This window comes from Ovis canadensis, chromosome 6, assembly GCF_042477335.2.
Source record: "Ovis canadensis isolate MfBH-ARS-UI-01 breed Bighorn chromosome 6, ARS-UI_OviCan_v2, whole genome shotgun sequence".
In the NCBI taxonomy this organism is placed as follows: Eukaryota; Metazoa; Chordata; class Mammalia; order Artiodactyla; family Bovidae; genus Ovis; species Ovis canadensis.
The window spans coordinates 114,375,120-114,394,145 of record NC_091250.1 but is presented as its reverse complement, the minus strand read 5'-3'; the positions used below and the strand labels follow the sequence as shown (position 1 = coordinate 114,394,145).

Genomic DNA, 19,026 nt, shown 5'->3' with positions numbered 1-19,026 from the left:
GCCCAAGGAAAGAGAGTCTCTCAATTTCCATTGTTTCCCCATCTGTTTGCCAGGAAGTGATGGGACCAGATGCCTTAATCTTAGTTTTCTGCATGTTGAGTTTTAAGCCAGCCTTTTCATTCTCTTTCACTTTCATCAAGAGGCTCTTTGATTCCTCTTCACTTTCTGCCATAAGGGTGATGTCATCTGCATATCTGAGGTTATTGATATTTCTCCCAGCAATCTTGGTTCCAGCTTGTGCTTCATCCAGCCCAACGTTTCTCATGATGTACTCTGCATATAAGTTAAATAAACAGGGTGACAATATACAGCTCTGATGTTCTCCTTTCCTAATTTGGAACCAGTGCATTGTTCTATGTCAGGTTCTAACTTGCTTCTTGACCTGTGTACAGATTTCTCAGGAGGCAGGTAAGGTGGTCTGGTATTCCTATCTCTTAAAGAATTTTCCGCTGTTTGTTGTGATCCATACAGTCAAAGGGATTGATCCACACAGTCAAAGGGGTTTTGGTAGGGTTTGCTGCTGCTGCTGCTAAGTCGCTTCAGTTGTGTCTGACTCTGTGCGACCCCAGAGACAGCAGCCCACCAGGCTCCCCTGTCCCTGGGATTCTCCAGGCAAGAACACTGGAGTGGGTTGCCATTTCCTTCTCCAATGCATGAAAGTGAAAAATAAAAGTGAAGTCACTCAGTTGTGTCCGACTCCTAGCAACCCCATGGACTGCAGCCCACCGGGCTCCTCTGTCCATGGGATTTTCCAGGCAAGACTACTGGAGTGGGTTGCCATTGCCTTCTCCGGGTAGGGTTTGCTAGGATTTTTTGTTGTTGTTGTTGAGCTTAGCTATGATGTAAGTCAGGCTAGAAAAACCCTAGCAAAACTCTCAGCTAAAATTCACTAAGGAGTATGGCTGTAATATAAAATGTAATTATGAAGTAAAAGGAATTTTTAAAAATATATTTTAAATAATTTAAAATTCATAAATGCCTGGTAAAATTTAACTCGTTTAAAAAAAATTTTTTTAATAACTCATTTGTAAAAAATTGCTATTAGTAATAGCCCTGAAACTCTTACATGCTAGTTTTCTGTTAAGTCCCATCTTTTTTCTTCCTCTCTCCTTCTCTTTCATCTTTAACTAATAGTTGTTGTTTTGTTGTTCAGTACTGCTCTGAGTCACGTTCGGCTCTGCGACCCCATGGACTACAGCATACCAGGCTTCTTTGTCTGTCCTTCATGATCTCCTAGAGTTTGCTCAGACTCATGTCCATTGAGTCAGTGGTGCCACTGAATCACCTCATTCTCTGTTGCCACCTTCTTCTCCTGCCCTCAAATCTTTCCCAACATCAGGGTCTTTTCTAATGAGTCGGCTCTTCACATCAGGTGGCCAGAGTATTGGAGCTTCAGCGTTATTCCTTCCAATAAATATTCAGAGTTGATTTCCTTTAGAATTGACTGGTTTGATCTCCTTGCTGTCCAAAATCATAGCATCTAAAGGGATCTTAGAGATAATTTAGTTATCTACCCTCTCTGTTTCTTGAGTGCTTGAGTTTCCTCTTTAGCCAGTAGATTTGATTATCCAGCATCTGTTTCATACAGCTTCAGTGAGTAGGAACTCACTCATATTAGAACAGTCATTTCAACTGGAAATTTTTTTTGGAAGTTCTTCCTTACTGATAGACTGAAAATTTTCTGTTCCTGTATATTAGTGCTATGCACCTCGATGGTTCTGATCCTTCAGCCTGACAACCTTGGTTTTTCTGCCATAATAAACAGTCTAAATCTCAGAAGTTAAAGAAGTTTTCTTTTAGATTTTTACTTCAGGGTTATCTACATGTCTATTGTGGGTTCGGAAGTGGTGGGTCTTATCATCAAGGTCCCTCAAGGACCCAGGCTGACAGAGGAACCACCATCTCAGCTGTGGAAGAAGAGAGAGCCTGGCAAGGTCTTGCATAGGCAGTAAATGATACACGTCATGTCTGTTGACAGTCTGTTGGTCAGAACTAGTCATATGGCCCCAGTCTCACCGCAGGGAAGAGATGGGGGTAGGAAGGGCAGTCCTACTGTGTGCCCAGGATGGGGGGCACCAGAAGGGTAAATGGCACCATCGCTCAGTCTTTGAGGAATTTGGAGGAGTTGTCATGTCTTTATAATCCTCTCCTACCCAGGATAAAAATTCCTAATATTTCAACTCCTCATCTGATTTCCAGTTCCATTAGCCATCCAGACACAGTGCAGTTTTTCTGTGTTGTTCCGAAAGTGTATTTCCAGACTGTTCAAGTTAGCCCAGTAACTGTCTGTTTTATAGATGTGGACTTAGATCGTATGCTGAGGTTTAAGTTCAAACAGAAAGAAGCTGAGGTAGAGAACAGAGACTGAAGCTTTAAGGCTTGGATTCACGTCCTGACATTGGGAACCCCTTTCACAGGACACACTGCATACTTGTTCTGAGCCCATTTTCTGATAGGTATCACTTAACAGTATTATTGATGAGGCCCGTCTCTGGTGGTCCAGTGCTTGGGGCTCAGTGCTTTCACTGCAAGGGTGTGACTTCACTCCCTAGTTGGAGAACTGAGATCCCAAGAGCGGGCAGAAAAGCCCCCACAAAACAGTTTTGATGAGAATGTGAGCAGAGGTGTTTTTGTGGACTTTCCTAAGGTGGTATTAAGATGCTGAGTGCTACTAAAGAGCATTGTTTGTGTCTTTCTGTCTAGGTCCATCATAGTTCAGTAGGTTCACCATGGTTCATTAGACCTCCTTACGTGTTTCAGTTCATATGTGGCTATATGTGAAGTGTTGAGCATATGTACTGCAGTGGGTGTAAATCATCACCACATTCGTTTTTATACGATTATTGAAAAAAGTCAAACTGATGTGCTGCCTCTCATTTGCAGGTAGGGTTCTTTCACAGTCTACTCCCGGGACTCCATCAAAGACCATAACAATATCTGAAAGTGGTGTTATTGGATCAACTTTAAATTCTACAACACAGACACCAAATAAAATAGCCATCTCACCTTTGAAATCGCCAAATAAGGTAAAAAAAAAAAAAGAATTAGCCACAAATGTCAAGTATTGTGGTTAATGACTTTATTTATATTCCCAAACAATTAATAGGTATTTGGTGAATACCAGATTTAGTAATCAAGAATGTGTGGCAGATAAAAAGCTTAGTTCTAAACGCGTAGTAACACAGTAGTCATTTTGCATGCTAAGATGATTTCCATGGCCCATGTGCGTGTGGGTACAACATAAATCTTTTGAATGAAGTATTCTATGTAAGTATGTGATTCCTCTTCAGTTTATATTTGTGCACAATTATTTTCTTTGGGTCAGTCGCATACATAGTGACTCTAAAATGCTAAATTCAGGTTTTTTGAAAATAGGATATTGATGTCTTCTGCTTAAGCTGTCCTTGATTTTGTAGAGAGCTAAGATTTTGCTGGGTAACAGAGCACCCAGAGTACGAGCAATTGCCATCAAATGCTGGTTACCATATTACTGGGTTAACACAGTCCATGCAAAGCATTTGAAAACTTGTCATAATTTGTTTTCATTTTAACAGTGTGAAGTACCTATCATTTTAGGTGAAGTAGGTAGTCTTAGCTCAGTTTCCTAAAACGTACAGATGTCATACAGTGCAGCATTTTGAAAAAAGTATATTTGAATGGATATGTTCAAGGGAAAAGCTAGGAATCTATTCTGTAAGGTGCCATCCTTGGGATTCCGGAAACACACTACCATTTGTACCTGCCTTTTCCCTTAACTTGTTACTCTGTTCATGAATAGAACGAACATTAAATGTTTGCCTTACATGTTTAAACAGTCTTAACTGTTGGCTTCTGTTTCAGTAAGACTTGACTATAAGGTATAAATATGGTATCTATTACAGTTTATTAAAATGATCTCCTACCTGCATAATAACACAGATAATTATTTACTTAAATGGAATGAATTTAACAGAAATTTTGAGTGCTCACTGTGTGTTCTTCATAGTGATAGGCTAGGCATAAAAACATAGATCAGCTTTAGTTTCAGGTAGTTTAGTAGGCAAGTTAGTCTTAAAAGTTATAAATTACTCTACAGGATTGTCACGGTTACAAGTGGATTGATGAGCCCTGCTGTATGTGTCAGGGGTTTTTGTACAAAGGCTGCTGTTCCTGAAAGGTCTTAACCTTAAAGGTGGTTTGGGCCTTGGCTGTGTGTGGATTGAGGTAATACTTTACATGAAAGCATAAAAGCATGGCCCATGTATAAATGTAGTGTAGGGAGCTACATTGCTTTGGTAGTGTGGAAGCTGAGGGTGCTAAGGTAGGAAGCAAGTTTTCTCTGCCCTCAGGGGAGTTTGGATTGTACTGTTCTTGAAGACTTGCTGTGACTTCCCATTGCTTCTAGGACAATGGTGCTCAGCCTTGTCTACACATTAGAGTCATCTAGGGAGTTCTGATAAAAACCAAGGCCTGGTTCTTATCCCTAGGGCCTCTGTTTTAATTGGCCTGGAGTTAGGCCTGGTATCAGGAATCTTTACAGTATGTGATTCTGAAGGGGCAGCCTAGATTGAAAATGTGGGATAATACGAAATTTGCATTTTTAAAAAGATGACTCTTATAGCATAATGAAAGATAGTTTGGAGGAAGGTAAGCCTGGATTCTAGAAGAGATCAGGTAGGTTAAGTTATTCTCAATCTTGGCTGTACTTGCGAAGCGCCTGGGGACCTCTGGAAAACCTCATGGCTGGCCTCTGTCTGATCCCATTTAAATCAGTCTCTGGGCTGGGGCCTAGGTATTAAAAATAATATTTAAAAAATTTAAGGTGTAGGCCACACAACACTGTAAAGCAATTATACTCAAATTTAAAAATAATAATAATAAAGTATAGGCCAGGGTAGAGAATCATTAAATTAGATTATTATAGTACTTCAGACTCGAGCTAGATTGGTAGCTCTAGGGCCAGGGAGAAGCGATGTGTATCACATAATGACCGGATGCCAGGGTGTTGGGAAGAGGGAGACTCTGGGGGATGACTCCTAGATTCCTAACTTGAGTAACAAGAGTAGGTGGTGGCACTGTGGACTGGTATATGGGCTGTATCTGATAGCATACAAGTAAGAACTTGCTTTATTTTCCTTTTATCCTTGACTGTAGCCCCGTAGAATCTTCCTTCTCTGCCTCTTTGACAAGACATCATTTTTACTATAAGAATGAGCCTTATTGTGATGATTAAATTCAAAGGCATGAAAAGTCCACTCCAAATCTCACATCCAGTTGAATGGAGGTAACTTACATCTAACCATGACCCTGCAGGGTCCATGCAGTGGAGGGGCATTGTGCTTTACTTCACTCTTCCATTTCCTGCCTCTTTCTGTGCTTGACTTCTGATTGGCAGGCAGGTTAGAAGAGAAAGGACGGAGTTGTACGTGACTGGGACTGTTGTAGTCCGGCTGCCGGTGCCCTCTGTGGCAGGTGTCCAAGTGTGGCCTTTAGCGTTGGGCGTTTAGGATGGTTTCTGCAGGCCCCGTGGTGTGCGCACGTTGCCCAGGGTGTTCCTGTCTGGAACACACCCCAGCGGCCTTTGGCAGTCTTCTCGCTCCCTCTTCCTCCTGTAGTTCACCTACAGCCTGTCACTGCTGAGTATGCTTCCTCGAGATGGCACATGTCTTTGGCCTAGCACATGCTTTATCCCTTCTACATCTCTTTGGCTAATGGGAAACCTATAGAACCCAGTGGTAGAAACATAGCTCATCTAACTGTGGTCCTGTGTGTCCTTGCTCTGCTGCTTTGAAGCTTCTTCCAACCTCTTTTTACAAAATCACTTATTTATTTATTGATTTTACGTTTGGCTATGCTCGCCAGCTTTCTCTAGCTATGGTGAGCAGAGACTGTTCTTCACCGCAGTGAGTGGACTTCTCATTGCTGTGGCTTCTCTTTTGCAGAGCACAGACTCTGAACAGACACAGGCTTCAGTAGTTGGAGCTCATGGGCTCAGTAGTTGTGGCTTTTGGGCTTAGTTGCACCGAGGCATGAAGGATCATCCTGGACCAGGGATCAAACCCATATCCCCCTGCATTGGCAGGCAGATTCTTATCTACTGTACCACCAGGGAAGTCCCTCCATCTAACCTCTTGCTTTTTACAGGCTGGGACCCCTGTTCACATAAGGCCTAAATTCCTGGGGATGTATGTCAGGTCCTTCTGGTGGCTAGACCCAAATGGGCTTAAGAGTTCCTTTATCTCAGTATATCGCCAGCCAGAGATTGAGATGTCAAGTTTCCCAGTCTGTCCCAGAGATTTTCTGGGGGAACCCCTGCCCTTGTTCTCCCTAAGATGTAAAGCCCTAGCGTTATCTATGTTTATGAATTCACTTCTGTTTCTAGTCTGTTTTGTTTCATTTTCGATAGGCAGCAGGTAGATAATAGGGGTACTGTCTTTTAGCAACTCACTCTGGCATGAATGGTTTGTTCTTTTTAGAGAATGGGGGAGTTTATCATTTGTCGTTCTCATCTTTGAAGGTTTCGCTAGAGCCACATTTTAAGACAGGAGAGAACTCTCATTATCCCTTTATCCTAGAGAGGAAATACAGAAGGAATAGCCAGTTTGGGCAAACAGATACTGTTTAGCTCTTGGAGCTGTTTGTCATTGAAGTGCCCACTGCCTGTCTAAAGGAGGATGTCCATCAGGAAGCTGAATATAGGTGGTGGCTAAAGCTGTGCGTATGGATGAAGTCCATCAGGGAGCATGAGGTTGTGTGTGGAGTGAAAAGAAAGGCAGGACTGAACCACAGAATATTAAGAGTGGGCAGAAGAAAAGAAGCCAATGGACGAGAAGGAGTAAGAGAGGTAGTGTGAGAAACTTAAAGAAGTGGGAAGGGAAGAGGGTCTCAAATTTCAAATGTTAAGAAGAATCAATCAATTAAGAAAAAGACTAAAAGTTAGGATTTGCTGGAGATGTCCTTGCTCTCCCATTAATCGAAAGTGGTCAAAAGAAACCTCAAACACGCATCCTTCCTTCCCTGCCAGCACTCACAATCTGACCATCATCTTCCTTGAACCTGCCAGGACTTCTCTCATGATTTATTCCCGTTTATATGGTACTGGCTATCATCAAAAGAACCAGACTCCTTGATTACCTTTCCTTTCTCACATCTGATCTCCTTGAAGTTGTCAATATCTTCTGTCCCCTTACCCGCTGCTGTTGCTAAGTCGCTCCAGTCGTGTCTGACTCTGTGCGACCCCATAGACGGCCTCCCATCAGGCTCCCCTATCCCTGGGATTCTCCAGGCAAGAACACTGAAGTGGGTTGCCATTTTCTTCTCCAATGCATGAAAGTGAAAAGTGAAAGTGAAGTCGCCTAGTCGAGTCTGACTCTTCGTGACCCCATTGACTGCAGCCTACCAGGCTCCTCCATCCATGGGCTTTTCCAGGCAAGAACACTGGAGTGGGGTGCCATTGTCTTCTCTGCCTTACCCGCTACCCACCCCCTTACCCACTACCCACCCTCAACTCTTGAAACCCTACCACCATACCCTATCTGGGGTTCACGAGCAAAATAATCCCCTAAGCCCTCAACCTGTTCATCAAAGATTCCTTTATCTTTTTCTCTAACGGATACCTGACTCTTCCGGATGGCACTGTTTCCCCTGCAGACCCCTTGAGTGCGGTCTGTGATTCCACCCCGCCATCGAGCCTGGGAGGGGGGACCTATTATGTGAGATGTGTGTTTTGTTCCTGTTCTCTTCTTTTTAAAGTGCATGCATGCATGCTGAGTCACTTCAGTCATGTCCAACTCTTTGCGATCCCGTGGGCTGTATCCTGCCAGGCTCCTCTGTCCATGAATCCTGGGATTCTCCAGACAAGAATACTGGAGTGGGTTGCCATTCCCTTCTTCAGGGGATCTTCCTGACCCAGGGGTCAAACCTATGTTGCTTACTTCTCTTGCATTGGCAGGTGAGTTCTTTACCATTACCACTATGCCAAAAATGGGTATGTATCTCAATTTTAAAGCTTCTTGGACTTCTGATTTATTGTCTTTTATTTTGGAAAACTTTGGACTATATCTCTTGAACTCTTTATTCTGCCTCATTTTTTCTTTCTCTTCATTCTAGGACTCTGGTTTCAAAAGGGCTAGACTGAGATCGTTCCGAAGCTCTTGGATGCTCTGTTCTGCTCCCTCCCCACTTTTTCTTTGTTTCACTTGGGTCATTTCTGTTGACCTGTCATCAAATTAATTGATTCTTTCCTCAGTTGTGTGGACTCTACTTAAGAGCCCACTGAAGGACTTCTTCATACCTGATAATTATGTTTATCGTATTTCTGTCATTTCCATTTGGCTCTTTTTTATAGTTTCTGTCTCCCTACTGACATTCCCCTCTGTTCATTGCGTGTTGTTTTCCTTTCATGCTAGGCCTGTTAACATTTTGATCATAGTTATTTTGAAGTCCTTATCTGATGGTTGCAGCATTCAGGTTATCTTTAAGTCTGGCTTTCATTTTAGAATGCCATCTGGGCCTTTTTTTTTTTTTTTTTTTTAACAAAGCTTATACATCTAGAATGGGGAAGCTATTCTGTTAAAGGTGAATAACTTAGCACAAGCACTGAAGCTGGGTTGTTGATTCTTAACAAACCTGATTAGAAAGACTTCAGGACAGTTAAATTTTTGGATACCTGAAGTTCAGAAAATAAATATTTGTAGAGTTTAGGTCCTGGAAAATTGGATCAAAGGGACAAGGTTTAAAAACCTCAAAACCCTTTCTTTCTCACTAATTTGGTCTTATAAGTAAATATTCTTAAAATGTAAGGCCTGGTCACCCTTTACCTGATGTTGATGGATGGGTTCTTTTTTTTCTTTTTTCCCCTGACTATCTTTATAATGAACACAAATACATTTTCAAAATATCCTGCTCTTTACCTTTAAAAGTCTCTGGAAGTTATCCTGGACATCCTTGAAACTACCTTATTCACACTCTTGTTGGTTTTTCTCTCCTACCCAGTGGAGTGCTCCTCTTTTTTGGCCTTATTTGGCAAACAGGGAAGATCTGTTGGTAATTGAATCATCACATAGCCATTTAGGATGCAGAATGTACTTCAGTCCCAGGGGAGGAATTTCAGAGCATAAGCTGTGTACAAATGAAAAGTTGCTTATTCCTCTGAAATCTATGATCAGTACAACTTCTTGAACTCTTTCTACTTCTGAGCCTTCTAGCATGGGTAGAATTCTGTAAAGCTTCTTCTATAATTAAACTCTGAACTCATCATTTATTTACCCATCCTTCTCTCCATTAATCATCTTATTTTTAAAATGCATTTCAAAGTAAGTTGCATATATTCAGTATACTTCTCCCCCTATATTCCAAGTATACCATTAACTAGAATTCTCTGTTTAGAGGGTTTTCTTTTTCATTTTGAGAAAAATTTCACATATACTGAAATATGCAAATCTTAAAGGTACAAATATGCAAATCCTAAACATTCAGATATTTTCAGCTTAAATGTATACATCTATACAACAAAAACATCCTCTGTGAAGATAAAGAACGTTATCACCACCATAAGAAGTTAATAATTAAAAAAATGTTTTTTCCTATTTCTGAACATATTACAGTAAACAGTGCACCTGTCATTTGGTAGGTTTTGGTCATATTTCCTAGAAACTGATAAAACAAATGACTGCAGATTACTAAAAATTAGTTTGCTAGTACTTCAGATAGTTTCCAGTTTTTTTCCCCACTAAATTGAAGGAGGACATAAGTAAGTTTATAGATAATTAGAAATAATTTTTGATGGTAGAATACAATGCGATTTGGGGTATAAAACTCAGAAGAATTCTAAGTATTAATGTATATTATTATAATAAATATCTTTGTTCATATATAGATTTATGAAAATAATGTTTTTCAGTGTTTATTTAAAAATAGGAATAGAATTGATGCTGAACTCTCACTCTAGTGATATATAATATACATTTATGGATACAGGAAGTAATCTTTTAAAATGAGTCCCATCATCTTATGGAGCAATGCATTCCAATAAAATTATTATATTGTAATAATCACAATTTGTAATATATTTGTTGTTTTCAATGTATACAATAACTGTATTATGAACTCAGTCAAGACAAAATTATTTAACACATAGAGCTTTATGTAACAGGTAATGTGTGTGTTCAGTCATGTCTGACTCTTTGCAACCCCATGGACTGTATCCCGCCAGGCTCCTCTGTTCATGGGATTCTCCAGGCAAGAATACTGGAGTGGGTTACCATTCCCCTCTCCAACATCAGGGTGATACAAAATGTTTTTAAATTTTCAGTTTATATACACCTTTTTGTTTCAGAGAATTATGATAAAAGAATTTCAAGGGTAAAAATGTTACACTAGAATAAAATTTTTAGAGGATATGGAATTCAGAGACAAGTTCATAGAGGAAAAGGAATAATGTAAATTTCTGACTGCTGAAGAGTTCTTGATTTATGTTTTAAAAAGTGTAATAGATACTGGTGAGTATCAAATCACTATGTTGATTTGATTCCATTGAATACATTTAAAAAAGTAATGTGACAGTTTTATTTCTTTAAATGCTAATATTTGTAATGGGCTAGAAATTGCAGTAAACTGAATGATGTGCTCAGTCTCCCTGAAGGGAAAAGTCAGGGAAAAGGTACATGGTGGTACATTTATGGACCGGACCAGATGCATGGTGCATTTTTCACCTCACTAGCTAAATGTCTTGTGGCCTTACCTTGACTGCAAGGGAGCCTAGGAAATGTAACCTGGTTGTATGCCTAGGAAGCAGAAGAGAGTATGGATTTTAGTTAGCAGTGAGCAGTCTATAGTGTAATTGTCCATATATAGAGTAAGTAGTGCTATATTAACACAAGTAATTGACGTGAATTAGGCAATAAACTGGAAGCCTGAACAATAATGAAGATTTCCTGTTATTAAGAGTCACTCTTGGAGACTTCCCTGGCAGTCCAGGGGTCAAGTCTCCACACTTCCAGGGCAGAGGGTAGTACAAGTTGGATTCCTGGTCAGGGAACTAAGATCCCACGTGCTGCATGGTGCAGCCGGGAAATAGACAGACAGAGAGTCACTCTTTCCTTCTCTGTGAATGGCTATCAGTAGGTCAGTGTGTGCTGTGTGCTGAGGCTGTGGAAACCATGGAAGAGCTTATGGTGGTTGGTCAGACAGAATTGAATGCATGTAAAATAATAATGAACAATGAAATAGGTGCTAAGTTGTGTGTATAGGCAAGGTGAGGTGAAACTAAGGAGGAAAGAAAAAGAAGCCCTGGGATTCCTTCATTCTACACTCAGCAATACCTGCCCTGTGTTAGGGGCTGTACTCTTTGGGGAAATAGAGCAAAAATAGACACGTGGGACCTAAAATCTGTGAAGGTGCAGGAGGGAATGTGACAGAAATGACTTTAAATGATATACAAAAATATAAAATTACAAAAGCTCAAGTGATGACATGAACTCCTATATAAGAGGATTTAGCTGCAGTTGGGATGATCAGAGAAGTCATCCCTGAGCTAAGACTTTTTTTAATGGGTAGAATTGGAGTGGATGTCAGCCACCAAAGAGGAGGATTGGAAGTAAAAATACTTATAATGTACACATATGTATACCTATGAGAGTACCTGCATACAGAGTAGTAAGATTGGATTGGATTGACTCTGATTGGAATTAGTAATCCTTTGCAGGGAGTGGAGAACATAAAAAGATAGGGTTAGATTTTGGATAATTTTTCAAAACCAAGCAAATTTAGACTTAATTTTGTCATTTCATGAAGACTTATAAAGTGTCTCTAATTACTTAGGCAGTGTTTGTGTGGTGGATTCAAAGCAGGTAGAGGTGAATCATGAGCTGATTTTGAGTTTGTTTTACATATATCCAGGTAAGAAGTGATATGAACAATGACGTTATTGGGAAGTTGAGAGAACACTTTTGGGACAGAGGTTTCAGAAGTTGATAGCTTCTGCTTTTGCTGTGAGTCTCTTAAATGGGGATGGTCCTGTGAGTATAGTTTGAAGTGAAGGGGATCTGTTTTCCTGATAAACTTTAACATAGGTTGTTTCAAGATTGATTAACAGTTAAAGTTAGGGTGATTGCAGGTTCCTAGTCCCATTAATTCAGTTGCCTAAGTTACTTTGTGTATAAATATGTTTTTCATATCAGCACCTGTTAGCAGAGAATTTCTTTTCTATGTTACTATGTTGTTTTGTTTTTATGCTTTTATACTTAATAATGTTTGAATGCCTGTGGGGTCCTGTTGCAATTTTATTAAAAACTTTTTTAATATAGAAATTTATAATATGCTAAAAAGTTAGAATAGTATAATTAACCCCTGTGTACACTTCATCCAACTTTGGAATTATCCACTATTGGGTTATCATCTATAACACTTCCTACTTTTTTAAAAAGTAAATCGTGTCATTTTATCTGTAGGTATTTTGTTATATATATAAAAGATAGGGATACTTTCTTTTAACTTATTCACATTCCATTAATGCCATTAAACACCTAGTTAATTCACATTTCCCCAGGCACCTAAATTTTTACACTGTGCTTGAACTTGGGATTCAGAAAAGTTTGTGAATGATTGCTATTTCTCTTACTTTCCTCTTCTTCCTTTTTTCCTCTTGCCCTTTAAATAAAAAATTAAGTTGTTTACATCCTATATTTTTCATAGCCTGGAGTTTGCTGGTTGCATCACTATGGTGCCATTTAATTTTGAGAATTTCTGGAATACAACTCAGATGACTCCTGTATCTTTAGACCTTAACATATGTTTTACAGGTATTCTCTTCCAGTCTTCGGCTTGTCTTTTTATTTTTTTAACAGTGTCTTTTACAGAGCAGAAGTTTTCAGTTTTAATGAAGTTTGACTCATCAGTTTTTTCTTTCATGGATTGTACTTTTGGTATTTTATCTAAAAAGTCATCACCAAACCCAGGGTAACCTAACTTTTCTGCTGTTATCTTCCATGAGCTTTGTAGTTTAGTTTTATAGTTTTAGGTCTGTGATCCATATGTGAAAAATATCAGATCTGTGTTGAAATTCACTTTTTGTGTGTGGATGTCCCACTGTCCCAGCATCATTTGTTGAAAATACCCTTTCTCCATTGAATTGCCTTTGTTCCTTAGTCAGAAGTCAGTTGGCTCTATTTGTATGGGTCTACTTCTGTGCTCTCTTATCAGTCATTTTTAGTTTGCCAACATAACTGATTTAAAGATCTCAAATAGATTTATATTTTTTTAAATTCTTCATATTTGTGTGTCTTCTGGACTCTTCCTCTGAACTCTGATGCTTTGTGTGGTTTGTCTTTTTTGTTTGTTTGCGAACTAAAACAGGCTCATAGCATATTATGTAAAGTACTCCTTTGTTATCAGTGTGGTTGCAAACCTTTTTCTCAGTTGGTTTCATCTTTTTATTCTTGCCAGACATTTTGCACATTAAATTTGTCAAAATAGTGTCTTTAGTTGTGAATTTTGAGTTTTTGATCTATGCTTAGGTAAGTCTTCCTTCAGTTCAGTTCTGTTCAGTCGCTCAGCCATGCCCGACTCTTTGCGACCCCATGTATCGCAGCACACCAGGCCTCCCTGTCCATCACCATCTCCTGGAGTTCACTCAGACTCACGTCCATCGAGTCCATGATGCCATCCAGCCATCTCATCCTCTGTCATCCCCTTCTCCTCCTGCCCCCAATCCCTCCCAGCATCAGAGTCTTTTCCAGTGAGTCAACTCTTCTCATGAGGTGGCCAAAGTACTGGAGTTTCAGCTTTAGCATCATTCCTTTCAAAGAAATCCCAGCGTTGATCTCCTTCAGAATGGACTGGTTGGATCTCCTTGCAGTCCAAGGGACTCTCAAGACTCTTCTCAACCACCACAGTTCAAAAGCATCAATTCTTCGGCGCTCAGCCTTCTTCACAGTCCAACTCTCACATCCATACATGACCACAGGAAAAATCATAGCCTTGACTAGACGGACCTTAGTCAGCAAAGTAATGTCTCTACTTTTGAATGTACTGTCTAGGTTGGTCATAACTTTTCTTCCAAGGAGTAAGCGTCTTTTAATTTAATGGCTGCAGTCACCATCTGCAGTGATTTTGGAGCCCCCCAAAATAAAGTCTGACACTGTTTGCACTGTTTCCCCATCTATTTCCCATGAAGTGATGGGACCGGATGCCATGATCTTCATTTTCTGAATGTTGAGCTTTAAGCCAACTTTTTTGCTCCTTACTCCCAGTATTTTATTTATCTATTAAAAAATTATCTGGTTTTATGTAGTTATTTTGCATATAATATTTTATTACAAATTAAACACAAGAACAAATAGATTTATTGTTTTTTAAGCATGATGGAATGGTTAAATTTATATTCACCTGTCTACCAGTTTGATCCTGACTGATTTATATAACACATCTTGCAGGATGGGCATCTGATTTTTATATTGAGGTAAAATACACACAGCATAAAATGTGCCATCTTTGTATACATTTTTAAGCGTTCAGTTCAGTGGTATTAAGTACATTCATGTTGTTGTGCAGTCTTCTCTACCATCCATCTCCAGAGCACTTTCCGTCTTGGAAAACTCAGGCTCTTTGCCCATTCTTCCCTCTCCCTAGCCCTTGACAGCCACTAATCTATTTTCTGTCACTGGGACTTTGGCTACTCTACTTCATAAAACTGAGATTATAGGTTATTTGTCCTTTACTGGTTATTGGCTTATTTCGTTTAGCATAGTGTCGTCCAGGTTCACCAGTCAGAATTTCCTGCCTTTTTAAGGCTAGATGGTGAATGCTCCATTGTATGTATATTAATTTGTGGAGGGACACTTGGATTGTTTCCATATATTAGCTCTTATGATTAACGTTACTATGAACATTAGGTGTACAAGTATCTCTTGGAGACCCTGCTTTGAATTCATTTCTTTAAAATCTCTCTAATGACGTGGTCCTTTTTTTATTGAATTTTTTAAAAAAATTATTTTTAATTGAAGGATAATTGAGTCATTTCTAATGAGGTATATGAACCTAGAGCCTGTTATACAGAGTGAAGTAAAAAAGAGAAAAATAAGTATCATATATTAACGTGTATATATGGAATCTAGAAAGATGGTACTGATGAATCTATTTGCAGGGCAGCATAACTATATATATTATAATTCCCTGGTAGCTCAGCTGGTAAAGAGTCCACCTGCAATGCAAAAGACCTGGGTTCGATCCCTGGGTTGAGAAGATACCCTGGAGAAGGGAAAGGCTACCCACTCCAGTATTCTGACCTGGAGAATTCCATGGACTGTATATAGTTCATGGGGTTGCAAAGAGTCAGACATGACTGAGAGACTTTCACTTTCAGTGGAGATGCAGACATAGAGAACAGAGCTATGGGCATGGGGGAGAAGCAGAGGGTGGGACAAATGGAGAAAGAAGCATGGAAGCTTATACGTTACTGTATGTAAAATAGACAGCCAGTGGAAATTTGCTGTATGGCTCAGGGAACTCCAACAGGGGCTCTGTAACAAGCCAGAGGGGCAGGATGGGGTGGGAGCTGCGAGGGAGGTTCAAGAGGAAGGGGATATATGTATACCTGTGGCGAATTCATGTTGATGCACTGCTTTCAGTTCTTTTGGGTGTATCCCCAGAAGCTGAATTTCTGGATCATATGGTAATTTTTTGAGGTACCAGCATACTGTTTTCCACAATAACTACTATTTTACATTCCCACCAACAGTGCACAAGGGTTCTCACGTCTCTGTCTTCTTGCCAACACTGTTTTTCTGATAGTAGCCATCCTAGTGTATGTGAGGCGGTATATCGTTGTAGTTTTCATCTTTCACTAATGATGTTTGAGTATTTTTTCATGTATTTATTGGTCATTGTATATCTTCTTTGTTGTCCAGTCACTCAGTCGTGTCCAGCTTTTGCAACTTCATGGACTGCAGCACGCCAGTCTTCCCTGTTTCACGGTCTCCTGGAGTTTGCTGAAAGTCATGTCCATTGAATTGATGATGCCCTGATGGTTTAGTCACTAAGTTGTGTCCAACTCTTGTGATCTCAAGGACCTTAGCCTACCAGGCTCCCTCTGTCCATGGGATTTTCCAGGCAGAAATACTGGAGTGATTTGCCATTTCCTTCTCCAGGGGATCTTCCTGATCCAGGGATCGAACCCAGGTTTCCTGCACTGCAGGCAGATTCTTTACCATCTGAGCTACCAGGTGACGATACTTTGGAGAAATGTATATTCAAATTCTTGACCCATTTTTTAATTGATTTGTTTTAGAAGTTCCCTATATATACTGGATCTCAACCCCCCATTAGACATATGATTTGCAAATTTCTGCTTTTCTGTGAGTTACCATTTTACTCTGTTGACAGTGTCTTTTGAGGCATAAAATTTAAAAATAGCTGTAACACCTAGGGTGGAAGCACAGAGTCCTAAACACTGAACCACGAGGGAATTCCCTGCTTTCTGGTTTTTATAAGACTGCTGCCTCCTAAATCACATTGTCTAAACTTGCCTGATATGGTCATTTGACCCTTTCCTTGAATGCTCCCATAGATTCTAACACATCACATTTAAATTACTTATCTTTGTCACTGTAAGTGTGAATAAAGCATACATTAGGTTAATATCCATGAAAAACGGGCAAATGAACACCTTACATCTTTTTCGTAATATTTCACCAGTCAGTACATCAGTGCCAAAAGTTCTAGTATCCATCCCAAGGTTTGACGCTGTCTTTAGTCATATAATATTTATAATATCTATCTTTTCTCATTTTCTCATTTGTCTCTTATAGCTTGAAAGCATTTTAAAGCTTTCAAATTGGTAGGTTTATTTTAGTAACCTAAAGTTTAGAAATTAGGATAATATAAACATAGTTTTTCCATGATGATAAGGTCTATAAACATTCTGTCACAAATTTCTAAAAAGCATATTAAGATGGAACCCTATAAATTCCTGATTTCAAACTATATTATAAAATTTTAATAGTCAAAACAGTGTGATATTGGAATAAACACAGAAAAATTGATCAATGGAACACAGTAGAGAGCCCAGAGATAAACTCATGTGTATGTGATAAATTAATTTGTAATCAATTAATTTGTAAGAAAGGAGCCAAGAATATATGGTAGGTATTGGGAAACCTGGACAGCCACATGCAAAAGAATGAAACTGAACCACTCTCTTGTACCACACATAAAATTTAACTCAAAGTGGATTAAAGACTTGTATGTAACACCTGAAAGTATAAAACTCCTAGAAGGAAACATAGGAGATGGTACGCTCCTTGACATTGATTGGTCTTGGCAGTTTTTAAATAAGTTTGGGAAACATACACGATACCCATCTAGGAGATCTGTCATGCTCACTGGCATATTAAAGACTCTAAGAATTCCCATAGCAAAGGCCTTTGTCTAACTTTGTTTACCTCAGGGCTTCATATTAATGTGATAAAAGTAGATTGTTTCATGTACTAATCTTGAAGAGCTTATGTTTAAAGAACCAGCTTTAAAGAACAAGTTTATAGAACAAACTTTAGTAAGTGGTACCCAACCAGCATTGAGGAAAGTATTATTCTGACTTTGCAGTAGATTAAACAAATAGCATCTTAATATCTGTTCAAAACAGTGAGATTTGTGCAGGTGTCCCAAAGTGTATAAGAATTTCATTCAGTGGTAACGTTCTCCCCTGCACAGATAAGAGACAAAGGTATAAAGAAGCATTAGGTTGCTTGACAGAGTATGCACAAGATTGAGACAAACTGGAACCAAAATTCGTATGTCCAAACATTTGTTTCTAAGCTGTATTTACAAACAGAATCAAATTGCAAAGTGTACTCCACCCCCTCAAAAAAAAGCTAACATTTATATGGAACCCCACAGATTCAGGGTTTGGATATTGATTGAACCCTCTGTCTATCTCCAATTCACTAAATAAGAATCTTCATTTATAGAACAAGAGTATTTTATTATTCCTTTTTTCCCCCCTTTAAGGTAAATCTTCAATTAAGCAAGGACTTCTGGTATTTGCTAATTAGAAAACAATAAAGAAGTATATCCCTATATAATTATTACATTGATATTTAAATAAAAATGGCTTAAAAATAGTACAAATAAAAAAACATCAAGTCCATGTTTTTCAGGACAACCACTGATACATGTTAAATGTAGCTAGTTTGAATATAAATTATTTGCTTTTTAACCCAACTGTCAGTAAGGAATAGCAATAACTGAAGATTTTTACCGAATGTATGTGAACTATTTTTCTGCTGATGTGGTATGTTCAGAGAGACATGCCTTCACATGAAGTTTCTCAGGCTTCTCCAAGGAAGGTACCAACTTGTGAATTCTTAAAGCAGTTAAGTGTAGTATTCAGATGCTTTTGTCTTTTACAAAATTAGTAGCTTTGATATGTTACTTAGTTTATTTTCGGTGTTAAAAAATGCAGTTTAATCAGTGGTTGCCAAGAATTAGGGTTGTGACTATAGAGGGAAGTGCCATAGAGTCTTTGTGGTGATGGAAAAATTTTGTATCTTGATGATGATGTAGGTTACATGAATTTATACAATCTTTAGTGTACATACAAAGTGCATAAAAACTGGTGACATCTGAATAAGGTCTGGTCTGTGGTTTAGTTGATAGTATTATAGCAAATGTCAATTTCCTGGTTTTGATAATATCCTATGGTTATATGAGATTTTTTTTGAGGGGGAGGAGAAGGGCATATGGGAACTTGGTAGTAGTTTTGCAATTTCTTGTGAAATCTAAAATTATTTCAAAATTAAAAAGTTTTTTAAAATGCTATTTATACTTCTATTCAGGATTCTGTGGCGGTGGTTTAGTTGCTAAGTCATGTGTGACTTACAGTCTGCATGGACTGTAGCCTGCCAGGCTCCTCTGGGCATGGGATTCTCCAGGCAAGAATACTGGAGTGGATTGCCATTTCCTTCTCCAGAGGATCTTCCCGAACCAGGGATCGAACCCTGGTCTCCGGCATTGCAGGTGGATTCTTCACCATCTGAGCCACCAGGGAAGTCC

The 19,026-nt window shown here is 39.1% G+C and overlaps 1 protein-coding gene across 16 annotated transcripts in view; it reads left to right on the top strand.

Annotated features, from left to right (window-relative positions):
* LIN54 (lin-54 DREAM MuvB core complex component) overlaps window positions 1–19,026 on the top strand; it is a 63,661-nt gene that overhangs the window by 23,885 nt on the left and 20,750 nt on the right. For 9 of the 16 annotated variants that reach the window (XM_069594522.1, XM_069594525.1, XM_069594536.1 and 6 more), the window contains one exon: window positions 2,884–3,026. The exons of the other annotated variants lie outside the window; for them this stretch is intronic. In XM_069594522.1, the coding sequence (XP_069450623.1) occupies window positions 2,884–3,026 (143 nt within the window). The remainder of the gene's footprint in view (window positions 1–2,883; window positions 3,027–19,026) is intronic. 16 annotated transcript variants of the gene reach the window in all.